We start from the raw sequence: 13459 nt of genomic DNA, 5'->3' as shown, positions 1-13459 counted from the left end.
CAACGATTTGACCTTTGAGAACTCTACCAAACTCCTCCGACAATTTTGGGTCTATGCATTTGAAATTTTAGATATAGGTCCCTCGGACATGGATCTAACTTAATAACTTGATTTGAGCCCAAAACAATAAATTTTAAGGGGTCATGATAGGGTCAAAGTTAAAAAAAAAATTGACCTCTGCGGTCTCTTCCAAATTACTCACACAATTTCTGGTCTAAATATTTGAAATTTTACATAAAGGGTATTCAGAGATAGGGCAAACTTTTTCATCAGTTTGGGTCGAAAATTTTTAGTTACCAATATATAAATGTATGTATGTCTGTTTGCATGTCTGCCTTAAACTTTCAATAGAGGCGACGGATTTTACCAAGATCAGTATCGTTTTAAAGTTCGACCTTTCATACAACAAATATCGAAAAATTGGCTAAAAACATTAATATCTTCCCCTTCAACTAAACACTTTTCTACAGGGGGGAAGGGGTCACTTTTTTCGCCGATATTTTTGAAAGTTATCCTCTCCTTTAGATTGTCTAGCCTTAATTTAAAAAAAATGTTGCTTCCGGTTTGGCGGTGGTCGTAACAGCATAAACGTTAGGCTTTACCCCGTTCTTTTCCTCCTTTGCGATACGGGTTCGAGCCTGCCTTCCTACTACCACTTTTTTTTTTTTTTGCTCAACATACACATCCAAACACCCGGGCAATGCCGGGCTGAAATGCTAGTATATATATATATATATATATATATATATATATATATATATAAAGCTGAACGTCTGTGTGTGTGTCTGGTCACGAATAGGCTCCTATATGGTTGACTATTATAGAAAACTGATCACATATAATGATAGATGTATCGAGACAAAGGAATGGGTATGTTTGATCTGGCATAATGATGATTCATTAAAATTGTGGGGTCTGCGTATGCGCCTAGTGCACAAAGTATGGAAATAAAATTTAAAAAAAAAGAAAAAAAAAACGTTTACAAGTGTTTTTGAAATAGATGTACATATTACTTTGATAAGTATGTTTTCACTTAAATAAGGATGGTATAATAAAATTGTGGGGTCTACGTTCGCACCTGGCCTCCATAGAATGGAAATAGGCACAAACTTTAAGACTTTTCATATCTATCTGCGTAAGTATACTTTGATAATTATGTTTCAGTTTGAAGAAATATGGTATAAAATTATGGGGTGTTCGTTCGCACCTGACCTCCATAGTATGGAAATATGTCACAAAGTTTAACAAGGTTTTTTAATATAGATCCACAAAATATTGTGATAAGTGTTTCAGTGTGAACAGGTATGGTATAATAAATTATGGGGTTTATCTATTTTATTCTTACTTTCATCATATTTTTACTTTGGTTTTGATACCCCCAAATTCGAAGCTATCTCTTTACAACCCTTCCTTTTCATAACCTATCATACTTTCATAAATCAGAGTCCATTTTCTGTAGGCTGTTTTTGAACCCAGTCAACGATGGGTACTTTTGCTAGTATATATATACATATATATATATAGAAAAATCTTATTGAAAATTAAATTAAATTTTCAAAAAAATCTTGTAAACAAGGTATACAAAGTTTTTATGTGACAAGGAGTACAAATAAACTTGAAATACCTTATTCTATGATTCTTCATCGGAGGAAGGAGGTTTGCAAAATATACAATAAATTTTGCAGGTTTAGCATCAAAAGAAACTACAAATATGAATTGAATCTTATTTGCATAAAAAGTTATTGAACAGTTAGTCAAAGTGTGTGTGCATACATATATCACATATACATACATACACCAGCTTATAGCGAACTGACATTTTATATACAAGATAATCTGCTTTAGGGTTTAGCATAATTTAAATCCACAAAACGGTGTTTCATGGGAAACGAATATCCCTTTACAAACATTGGTACAATTGTTAATTAATGTAAATAAAACGATGAGCAATGCAGGAAATTGATTTACTGACAAAATTTTCCGATGAAGGACTTTTTTGTATTTTTTTAATAGTTTTAAAAGGTTTTAAAGAAACTTCTCAGACTATATATAAGTAATTTATGAATTGAAGTGAGAGTTACCCAAGCAACTATTCTAAAAATGATTATACATAATTACAGAAATCGATGAACTTGAAGAGTTGTATATATATCATTCCTTAATTGGAATTCATTTTTGAGATGAGCATTATATATATTAATTTTATTAATTTATTTTTAAGAAATTTATTTTTGAAGAGTTATGGTGAAATGAATGACAAGTCATATTTAATAATTTGTCAACATTCTAATTACATCATTTAAGAATGTTGCCCTTGTACGATTATGGAAAGTTAGTTTATTCCCAAATTGAAGTGTTAAGGTTTTATTTTGTCAACTTGACCATGAAATTTTGATAATATTAGAGATCGGACTTCCATTTTCCATCATATACCAACAAAATCTAATGGTATTATAAGTTACTATCAATATTTATCAACATCTGATGAAAGTTTTCTGTGGAGCGGTTGCAGTAATATTTTCTTAACTGGAAAGAGGGCTCAAATCCAGTGATTATCCTTTTTTTTTTAAACTTGGGAGTCACCATTTATCAAGGCCTGAAAACCACTCTAGGATAAGGGTTAATAGTTTAAGTTGGTAGTATAGTAATCGTTAATCATGTAAATTGTGTAGAATTGAATTATTTATAGGTACGGCTCAACAAGAACTTGTTTACATTGAATTTGAAGGCTATGTTGTATTCAACCAGGAAACAGGACAGCGGAACAGTGCTCGACAGGTAGGTAGTTCTAGGAGATAAAAGCTTTGTACATGGAATCTGCGTTTAGATTTAGGCACAGTTAGAGTGGTGGAACTCTATATAGTGGTTGTAGCTAGTTTGTTTTTTTGTGAAAGTTTGGCAGGGGGGAGCATAAATTGGAATTCCATTGAGCACTTGCCATGAAAATAATAGAATAGAGACAGGCTCGCAACGTCTCTTCTGTGGGAAAGGTTGCAGGGAAGCGAAAAGGGTATCTATCACCTACTAGGTTTTGAAGCCGGTTTCGAACTCGATCAAGGCTTATACTGTACAGTTCGATGGACAACTTAAACTGACAGGACACTAGTCTGTCACCAGTTATACCAGTTCTCAACAAGGCTGCTACCAATTATACACCTGGATGGTGTGTTACTCTGCTACTGTTTTTGAAGTCATAGTTGTACACGATTATACTAACAGCGCTTTTTTACTAAATAAAAAATGTCACCATCTAAGCCTGAAATATTTTAATCTTGTTAAATAATTAACGCAAAGTAATATCAATTGAATAGGTAGGTTTCAGTAACGTAATTAGTACATAACTATTTAATATTGAACTGTAGACAAGAGATTGAAATTACAAACTAGGAATGATTGGAGAAGCTAAGGATTAATAGAAAAGTGCTGCAAAGATTTAATTGTAATGCAACAGATCATGCTGTGTTTGGAAGAAGTTTCACAGAAAGAAAGGAAACTATTAGACAACATTGACTACAAGACAGAAAAGAGAGGTACAACATCAAGTATGCTATCCTTACAGTGTAAGACCAAATATTTTCTCACCAAATGAAATCAACAAGTACATAAAGACATTCATGACAGCAGAGCTGAAAAAGTAGACTTAAACACAACTTGGTTAAAAAAAATAAAATGGATATGTTTTAAAGAACAAAAAGATGGTATTTACTGTATTTCCAACATGAGGAATGAGGTTATTTACAGGTAGTATTCAAATAATTTTGGAACGCATTTATCTAAATGGAATGGCAATGGTATTAGCATTAAACATTTGTTTAATTTTATATATTTATGTTAAAGTCAAATATTGGGGGATTTGAAAAATTTTCTATTGCTACAAATTGTATTTTAAATTAGTTATTGTAAAATGAAATTTAATAGATTGTAAACATTGAATTACATTAATAACTTGAATTTATTGAGACGAGAATTAATATATATTTAAAAATTATATCAATTTTAAAACCCCTCCTTATGATACAGTATTTAATTAGTATTAGATCTAAATAATAAAAATAATACACTAAAGTAATTGATGGTCATATACATTATAACCTTTTACATACATCTAAAAAATTGTCCAATCAGCAAAGTGATTGGTAATCAATCTGTCACTAAGATAAATTAAACTTTATGCAATTAAAAATGAATTGTTTTAAAATCAAATTACTAAAAAACAAAAACTATAATTTTAAGTACATTAAAAAAAAAAAAAAAATGACATTAATTTTCTTGATTTGAAGACTATTTAGCTGTCAATTATTTAAATAGTAAGACAATATTAAATTTTAAACAAATAAGACACTTGTTTTATTCATTTAAAGAATATTTAAATAACAATGACAACTATTTTTGCAGAAGAAAGAGTTATTTCTTCTTAATAGTATTAATTCTGACAAGTTTTTATTATTTCAAAAGGATTATTAATAATCAATATAATGGATATTCACAGGATCCCTGTAGTATTAGAATTAAGAGAAATGCTAACTTATTTTTTTTAACATGAAAACATTTAACAAATTATCTTCAGATAAAAAGAATTTTTTTCACAAATATCGATTGTAAATATAATTTTTTTTTTTTTGGTTTTTCCAATTTTGCTATGAAATCTCATATTCTTTAATAACTCTAAAAGGAAATGAGACCAAATTAGATAATTATTCCAGCTTATTTTTTAAATCCATAATTTAACATTAAACAAAATATGGATATTAAATTTATAAGTTTGTATAAACATTTGTTACGGGGCCATTCTAAATAATCTTTGACTGCCAAATTTAAAAATCCTATATTGGTAAGTTACATTGGATGTTCTGCTAGCTTTGCAGATCAAGACCAGGTTCAAAGTCTTGCATCAAATAATAATTCTCGTAAAACCAAGTCAACTCGCAATGTATGGCATGTTATTAGACAATTTATAGCGTGCAAGATTTTGTTGTTATATTCAGAGTAAATATGTTAAGCATGATTTTATGAGTTCCATTAAAAACTAAAAAAGAATGCTTCATACTTTGTATGTTAATTAAGCAGCAAGAGTAGAATATAAATGCAATAAAACAAAAATAAGCGTAAAAACTAAAAAGAGTCAATGATTGTCATGTTTTGACAAAGAAATTAAAACAAGAAAATGTAATCAGTTTATAACAAGTTGATATCAGTCGAGAGTTAAGAAATAATAATTTTGGATTTAAAAAATATTTTAAAACTTTTGATTGAAGAGGGGAGTGTTAATAATTTATCAATATATATATATAAAAAAAATCATTAAAATGTTAACTGGAATATTTTTAGGAATCTATTCAAGTACATTTGTATATATATAAAAAAACATTTTGATTTATATTTTTTTATAGACCTGAATTTCAACAAAATATGGCAGAAGGAAAGAAATGACTACTATTAGGAAGGATTAGATTATCAAACCTTTATATTCACATCACATGCAATGGAGTTGTGTGTGTGCGCACTCTTAGAAAATTAAATATTAGAAAAGTTCACAACATTAATTCAACCGAAATCTTCACATGCATACACACACACATCTGTTATCGAAAACAAAGTTTTTTTTTAATAAATTAGCATTAGAGATTTATCTTGGGTGATGATGACCAGTTGATCCCTATAGAATAAGTCTAAAAACAAAAATTTACTTCAAAAATTTTATACTGGAACATTCTTACTGCCATTTTTTTCAGTTGGATTCCTTTCATTTTGTATGAAATAACTCTAAATTATATTAATAGGCATTCAATTTAAAGATTTGATAAGATTGCTGATTATAAATTTTTTTAACCTTTTTTAATTAAACCCAACTACTTAAGTACATCTCAATATATAGAAAAATTATGTTTCAATACTTGTTATTCAGTAATTGTTGGAATTAACTGATCTAAAAAAAAAAAAAAAAAAAAAAAAAAAAAGGTGATACAGTAATCCTATCAATTATAATTAAAAAAATTATCAAGAAATTAAATCAATACAAATATAAAATTTACTAATATTTCATCCTCAACTTCATATTTATAAACAGAAATGGTTAATTTGTTGAGACCAACAAAATAAAGATCAGAGTTATTTTGCTGGTCAATTTTGTAGTTATAACTATTTATTTTTTAAATGTCACAAAGAGAATCACAATTAAAAGTTTACAGACAAGAAAAGCAAGAATATCAAAATTATTCAAGATGTGTATTTCTATAAACAAATTAGTTTATAATTTTTAAGATGTCTACAATAAATTTAGTCAACTTTTTTAATACTTCAATATTTTGAACTGTAAAGGAAAGATTTTTGTTGAAACAGTAATTTTTTAAGATATTTTCTTTAATCAATTTTGACAATTTATATTTTTAAAATTGTTATTACAAAGCAAAAACTTCAAAATAGTGACTGCTGAAAACATTAAAATCTTTGTTAATTTGTAGCTTTCACAAAAAAGCAGAATCAAATGACCTGGCTGAACCAACTCAGATTATATTTTGAAGCCACTTTCTGACAGATTAAAACTATAAGTGGAAATGGAATTAATTTGTTAAAATATCACAAATACAGAGGACTAATTTACATTTTATGCCAAATTTTACGGAAAAATTAAAGCAATGTTATTGAACTATATTTTACGCTAAAGATATTTACAGTTTAAAAAATTTTAAATAACGAAATTAGTTCAATTACAAGAAAATTTTAACAAAGATAAAAAATTTTCTGTTGAAAAATTTGTTGTTAGCAAAAAAAATGGGTATTTATTTAATAAAATTGCATTTGATATTTATAGACATACACTGATGAAATAAACTTAAATAAAATTAACAGAAAAACTCTTTGCTATACTTTTGTGTCAGACAAAAACATGTAAATTAAAGATTACAAAAAAATTATTGAATAGAATAAAAAATATAAATCAATTTTATCATATTTCTGATTTTCCATTGGCATGAACGCAATTTACATCCTTAAAGGAAGAAATGGGACATAAGTCATTACATGCATCCATGCCACTGGATATAAATACGAGTTTTCTTATTAATTTTTTTTAATTAACATATTTCACTTGCATACATCTATCTACAACACCTTACATTTTTTCCACCATTTATCACTATCTTTCTAACAGAAAAAGACGAGAAAGGGGGATAAATTTGGTGTCCTTATTTTGACAAAAAAAAATCAGAACAGAATGTTCATTTTGTTTTAAATTATTTTATGTAAATAGGTTAAATTTGAAAACTTTTTCTTGTTAAAGTATATTCTATTTTCAACTAGTATAATTCATTTTTTTAAGTTTCCAACTATTTTTTAGATTATTTAAAATTAAGAATTTATTTAAATTTATGTGTTTATTTCAAGTAGTAATCGGGACTTAATTCCATTTTTTATCAAGTTAACAAAAAATTGCTAAAAACAAGTTTAACTGATAACAATGAAAGATTTTTGTAAAGAAAAGCATTAAAAATCAATGATAGATTATTCTACAAGAATGAAATAAAATTTTTTTATTAATTCGACATCACTTATTCATTAATCTAAAAATATATTTAATATAAAAAATGAGGGAGGGACAGAATTTATATCCAATCTGATATAATGCATCAAGAACATTACATGAAATTGAACTAACCTTTCATTGTTTGTAGCAGCCGGAGAGACTGTGACTGTTTTTCTTGCTGGTGTATCAGTTTGAAGTACAACTCCTGAAACACTACTGGTACTTGAGAATGGTCGGCGTGCTCTTGTTTTGTCCTGTCAGAGAATTAGAACAAATATTTCAAATGATGAATTTTCATATTCTTCAAATTAAAACATTCAATGAAAAACAGAAATGATCAGGAATAGAATATTTGCAGAAGTTTTCATTTCTATTAATATAAATGAAGTTAAATCACAGATTAGATAATCAAAAGAGTTATTGCTTTACTATATATTACAGTGGGATAATATTCAAGACATGAACATCCATGGATTAAGGAAATAAATATAATTCTCAATTTGAATATATTTCTATGTATATTTTAATCTATAGAATTTAACTTCAATACTTATATTATCTCTAATATATATATATTAAGATATTAAGTAAAAGTTTAATAGATTTTCTATTATTTTGAAAAAAAAAAAAAAAAAAAATTAACAAATTTTATTTAATGATGGGCATTGTTTTTTATAGACAGTATGGGGAGGGTGAGTCCTCTGCCAGCGAATGAACAATAACTGAACCGATTCATTTTTGTATTATTAATGTAGTTAATATTTCAGTCAAACTATTTTTCACTTCTAATTCAGAGTGAAATTACAAGTAAAAATGAAATTCCTTTTTTTTTTTTCAAAGGATGAAACATTTCCTTATTTATAAATGATGATGGTTGAAGAATCTGATGATGGTTGAAGAAGTGATTTGTTGAACTGTATCAACATCATGAATAAAAAAGATTTGATTCTTTTAACAATATTTTATGGCGTTCATTTTCCACATGATTGTACATATTTAAGAGGATATTAGCACGTGTAAGTATTAATTTAAAATAATTCAAAGTAGTCAAAAACTTGAAACAAATTGCAAAATGTTACAAATTTAACTTATCACAAAAATATGGAAAATCTATTAACTGTTTTGAAAGAGTCCACCCATACGCTATTAAATCTAAATTTAAAATCATATCAATCATTTAAAACCATTTTAAAAGGCTACATACACATTCCTATTAAACCAGCATCCAAATAAATTCAACTGGAAATTGTATCAAATATTTATTCCAGAGTTTTCATTTTCTCTTTGGACTACAGTCATCATCAACATTGTATAAAGTTTTGACGAATGTCCCCTTTGGACATCTTCACATAGATGGTTCATAATATTTTTTTTTTTATGCATACGATGTTAATTTGTGTACATGTTACTTATCTACTTTAATTTGATAATCTGAATATTTACGCTTAAATTAATGAACATGCGGGACATGTAGTTTGTTTAAAAAAAAAAAAAAATCTTTAGTGTAAGTCTTTTTAAATTAGCAATTCCCACAGCAAATTAATATCTCTTCCTAGCTGTCTGAACAACCTAGCGTATGGGTGGACTCTTTCAAAACAGTTATTCTACAATACGGTACTATCAGTATTAGCTGGGGAGCACTCCTCTCCTTCTTTGCATAAGTGATAACCGACATTTGTGTATCACGCTGAATTACTAATTTTCAGAGATCAACCAATGATGACTATCCTTTGTATTTACTGGCACAACAGAGCTGAACACAATCATTGATAAAGTTTTCATGTGAAAAATATATCTTTCAAGTTGTCCCAAATGTTGTATAATATAAATCTAACGTCACGTTATGCAGGAGAGTTTATTGGTTTAAAAATAAGTATAAGTAAAAACATACACCTCAAGAAGGTTGGAGGGTACATTAACAGAATAAGTATCAATACCAAATAAGGACAGTTGCTCTAAGAAAACAATTTCTTAGTAGCAAGTCTTGTTGGAGTCTTTAATCTTGACATCAGAATCACTAGATTTGAATTTGCAAGTAGTTTTAAACAATAGTGTGAGGTTATGTTTCTGAAATTTTGAGGTGAGGATTATTTGGATTCTTTTGACTACTGTTCTCATCTTGAGTGTCATTTTCACAATGTTTCAGTTGATGTAACTTCTGTAATTTTTCAGGTGCATCTTGTTGAACTTGGAATCTACATGAAACTATTACTGTAAGTATTCTAATCATTGTGCCGTGGATCACAAATACTTGGATAAATTCAGTTGTACCAGCAACATTCTTCTGAAGGCGGAAGACTGAATCCTCAATCTGAGGGACCAAATAATATAGTTCCTATTTACTTGCCTCCCTGTGAGGGTAGACCGAGACACAAGGTTGGTTTTTAATGTGGGGAAAATCCAGCTCTCAAAAAGGGGCATTCTGGATAGAAATTAAAATAAAAATTGTCTCAGTCATGAAGGATTTTTCCTCCACTGACAGAGGACAGAAAAGGTGAAGCGTAGCACTAGAACAGATACTACACTGTAATCTTAGCCCAAAGGCCAATTTATTAGGACTTTTATTCAGTAATGGCTGATGGAACAGGAGCATGTTACTCCCAGAGATTAAATAAAGCATTCCGTTTGAAATTCTATGTAGATTCCCAAGCTCGCTAACATACACCTGAAGGTGGATGGCAGTTACACTGACAAAAACATTGTGAAAAATGACACTCAAGCCGAGAACAAATATGAAGAGTGTGAGATTAAACAGAAATTTATTAAGATTATAATGAGCTTGCAATATCGTCCTGAGCTTAATTTCCATAAATTACATAGATTACAGAAAAAGACCTAAACAATTTGTCTATTTTTTTAAAATTTGAAATGTTTAATTTGTCTGGAACAATCAGAGTAAAAATAATTATACTCCAGGTTTGGCACTAACTGATTGAGCCATCAGGCAATTAGAATATAGTGATGCTATAAACTGCATAAACCTGAAGAGGTAGCCACTATTTTGGATAGAGTTCTTGCTTTCCTACCACCCTCTCTTTACAGTTTCATATCGGTCAGTTACTTATCCAAAAGGAAGAGTAACAACTAATGAAAACTCCTAAAACATGGTTTACTGTTGGCAAATAGTGAAAAATTGTTATTAAATTTGTTCCCGGTGTTATAGATCAGAGCGAGAGGACTTTTGAATGTAAAAAATAAAAGCTCAGATCCCTTCCTCAATTTATGATTAATAAAACATATTTATCAGAATCAAATATTAAAAATCGATCAGAAATACAATTTTTTACAATGATTGAATATTTCATAAAAGTATTGTCTAAAAACAAAATGCGTATATCAAACAGAAATAAAAAATGTGTGAGAGTAAATAACAATGATCAGATTAAAGTTCATTTCAGAATAAATGATTGAAATTAGGATTAAAAGGGTAGGAGCATACATCTGGATCAAATCATTTTTTCGACAACATCGAAATGTTAACTCCAAATTTTTTTCCAAACTAATTTCATGCAAAAACGTTTGAAACAATAAAAAAAAAAAAAAAAAAAAAAAAATGAAAAATTCAACTGCTTGTCAGTGAATCCCGAGACAAGAAGTGAGAAAAGACTCACATGAGCATCACATGCAAGCCTTGGACTAGATGCTGAACGGGAAATCGTATTAGGTTCATGTTCGTGTTCAGGAATAACAACAGCTGGAACCATGCTTGAACTGCCTATCTTAGACAATGATATCCTGGTCCATAAGCGTGAGTCTGTGACACTTTTGCCAGTGCTGGGTGTGGTAGTGATGGAAGAGGAGGAGGAGGATGATGAAGAAGTGGTGGTGGTGGTGCTAGCTGGTGCCTGTGAAGGCTGCTGACCAAGTGAGGAAGGCACCTGGAAAGCAGGCAATGGATGAAGTGCAGGGTTAAAGGCAATTAATATGAAATGTGATGGCCATCCATAAACATGTTTTATTTAAAAAAAAAAAAAAAAAAAAAAAAAAGAAAAAAAAAAAAAAAAGATTTTTGCAAAGTTTATTTTATCTCCACTCTAAATGTTTTCATGAATAGAGAATTTAATATAGTTCTGATTTTTACAGGATCTTTGATAACCTGCCCGACTATGAGTACACGTCAGGTTCGATACAGTGCCCAACTATGAGTACAAGTGATGCTTAACATTGAGCAACAAAATTGATTTGAAAACAGTTGTTCTTAAGTGCCGATTCATAAACCAATACCCATATTGATTTTCTGGTTGCTCCACCGGATGCTTGCTACATTTGATAAAATGATGATTTTGCAAATTTAGAAATAAATGGAACTTAATTTTTAAATAAAAAAATTTTCACATTAAAGTTTATCATTGAAACAATTTAAATGATTTTTATAATACATTGTATAATAATTACTTTTGTTTCCCAAAAGATAAATATCTTATCTTACAGAATTTTATACCAGATCAAAATATTAGTTAATCATTATCTAAATTCTTAAATTTATTTTGAAAAACGCTGTTTTGCAACTCTTTACTTTGTATTCTTACTCAAAAAATTGGCTGAGAATATTTTTCTTGCTTTTAGGTGGGTGAATTAGAATGTGAAAGAACCACTGATATACAGAATTATACGTTCTGAGAAAATATAAAAATGCAAAGTGTTATGATTCGCTTAAATTCGGAGATATTTTATGAGACCCCAGAATCATAAGTATATATTTTCTTATAATATATACCAATCCTTATATAAATATATTTTCTTATAGTATATACCAATCCTTATATAAATATATTTTCTTATAACATATACTAATCCTTATTTAAGAAGCTCAGTGTAATTACAGAGCAATATAGTGAATAAATGAGAAAAAACTATATTCCAAAATTCATGATTTGACCATCTTATAATTTATTCCTTTAATTCAGTTGACATTTACAATTCTTGACAGTATGTTTTGTAACGCAGAATCAATTATATCAATCATCGAATCTATTATGCCCTTAACTCATCAGAAGAAATAGCAACAATCAATTCATCAAAAGGAAATAAAGTACGTTTCGACATGATTAAAATCTGAAAATGGAAAGAGAAGCTGTAAATACCTTTAATGTTTCCATTACGCCATTTTGAATTTTTTTTTTTAAACAGATACTGTTAAGAATTGTAAATGTCAACTGAATTAAAGGAATAAATTATAAGATGGCTAACATCATGAATTTTGGAATATAGTTTTTTGTCATTTATTCACTATATATATTTGTATTTTTATTCTGAAACACCCAATATGAAGATTTCTGTGCAAAGAAAATCTTCAGAAGTAAAATCTGATTTTTAACAAAAAAATTTGCCCATTCTATAAAAAGCAATCTTCTAAGCTTTAGCAATAATTTTGGAAAGATAAATCATGTATAGTACATTATATTTGAATCACAAAACCTCTATAAAAATTTTAGAAATTGATCAATAGTGTTCTTCTCCAAATATTATACTAAAATATCTATCATAATCATAAGTTGTCAAGATACCATGTGAATATAAGTACACTAATCCTTTTTTATATATAAATTGGAAAATTTATGATTAGTTTATCTCTTCAATTTGACAATGTTTTTCAATATTAAATCATATTGTGCAAGAATGTATACGTGAAGCATCAGTTACTTTTTTTAAAGAAATAAAAGATTGTAGCTAAATATTTAACTAGCTTTCTTATACAAGAAAAAATGTTACGTTGTTCAAACAAATAAAAGGCCAAGCTCGTAATAATGAATGTACATTATTATTCAGCTTGATAAAAAAAAAAGAAAAAATGGCAAAAATAGAAATTGGTACAATTTTTTGGAATTACCATATTTATACAATGTCTAGCAAAACATAAGATATGAAACTCAATATAAAATGTATGAGCTTATTAAAAATACATGCAAAATGTTGAATAGGTTGGCAGCTCAATCA

The 13459-nt window shown here is 28.4% G+C and overlaps 1 protein-coding gene across 25 annotated transcripts in view; it reads right to left on the bottom strand.

Annotated features, from left to right (window-relative positions):
* LOC145285804 (protein phosphatase 1 regulatory subunit 12B-like) overlaps window positions 1-13459 on the bottom strand; it is a 359611-nt gene that overhangs the window by 150405 nt on the left and 195747 nt on the right. For 13 of the 25 annotated variants that reach the window (XM_080134189.1, XM_080134193.1, XM_080134191.1 and 10 more), the window contains 2 exons: window positions 11134-11400; window positions 7655-7776 (listed from right to left, as the gene is read on the bottom strand). In XM_080134189.1, coding sequence (XP_079990315.1) covers window positions 7655-7776; window positions 11134-11400 — 389 coding nt within the window. The remainder of the gene's footprint in view (window positions 1-7654; window positions 7777-11133; window positions 11401-13459) is intronic. The other 12 variants (XM_080134198.1, XM_080134203.1, XM_080134206.1 and 9 more) reach the window with 1 other exon arrangement.

This window comes from Euprymna scolopes, chromosome 10 (assembly GCF_053919585.1).
Source record: "Euprymna scolopes isolate OS-2025 chromosome 10, ASM5391958v1, whole genome shotgun sequence".
Taxonomy (NCBI): Eukaryota; Metazoa; Mollusca; class Cephalopoda; order Sepiida; family Sepiolidae; genus Euprymna; species Euprymna scolopes.
This window is presented reverse-complemented; position numbering and strand designations above follow the sequence as displayed.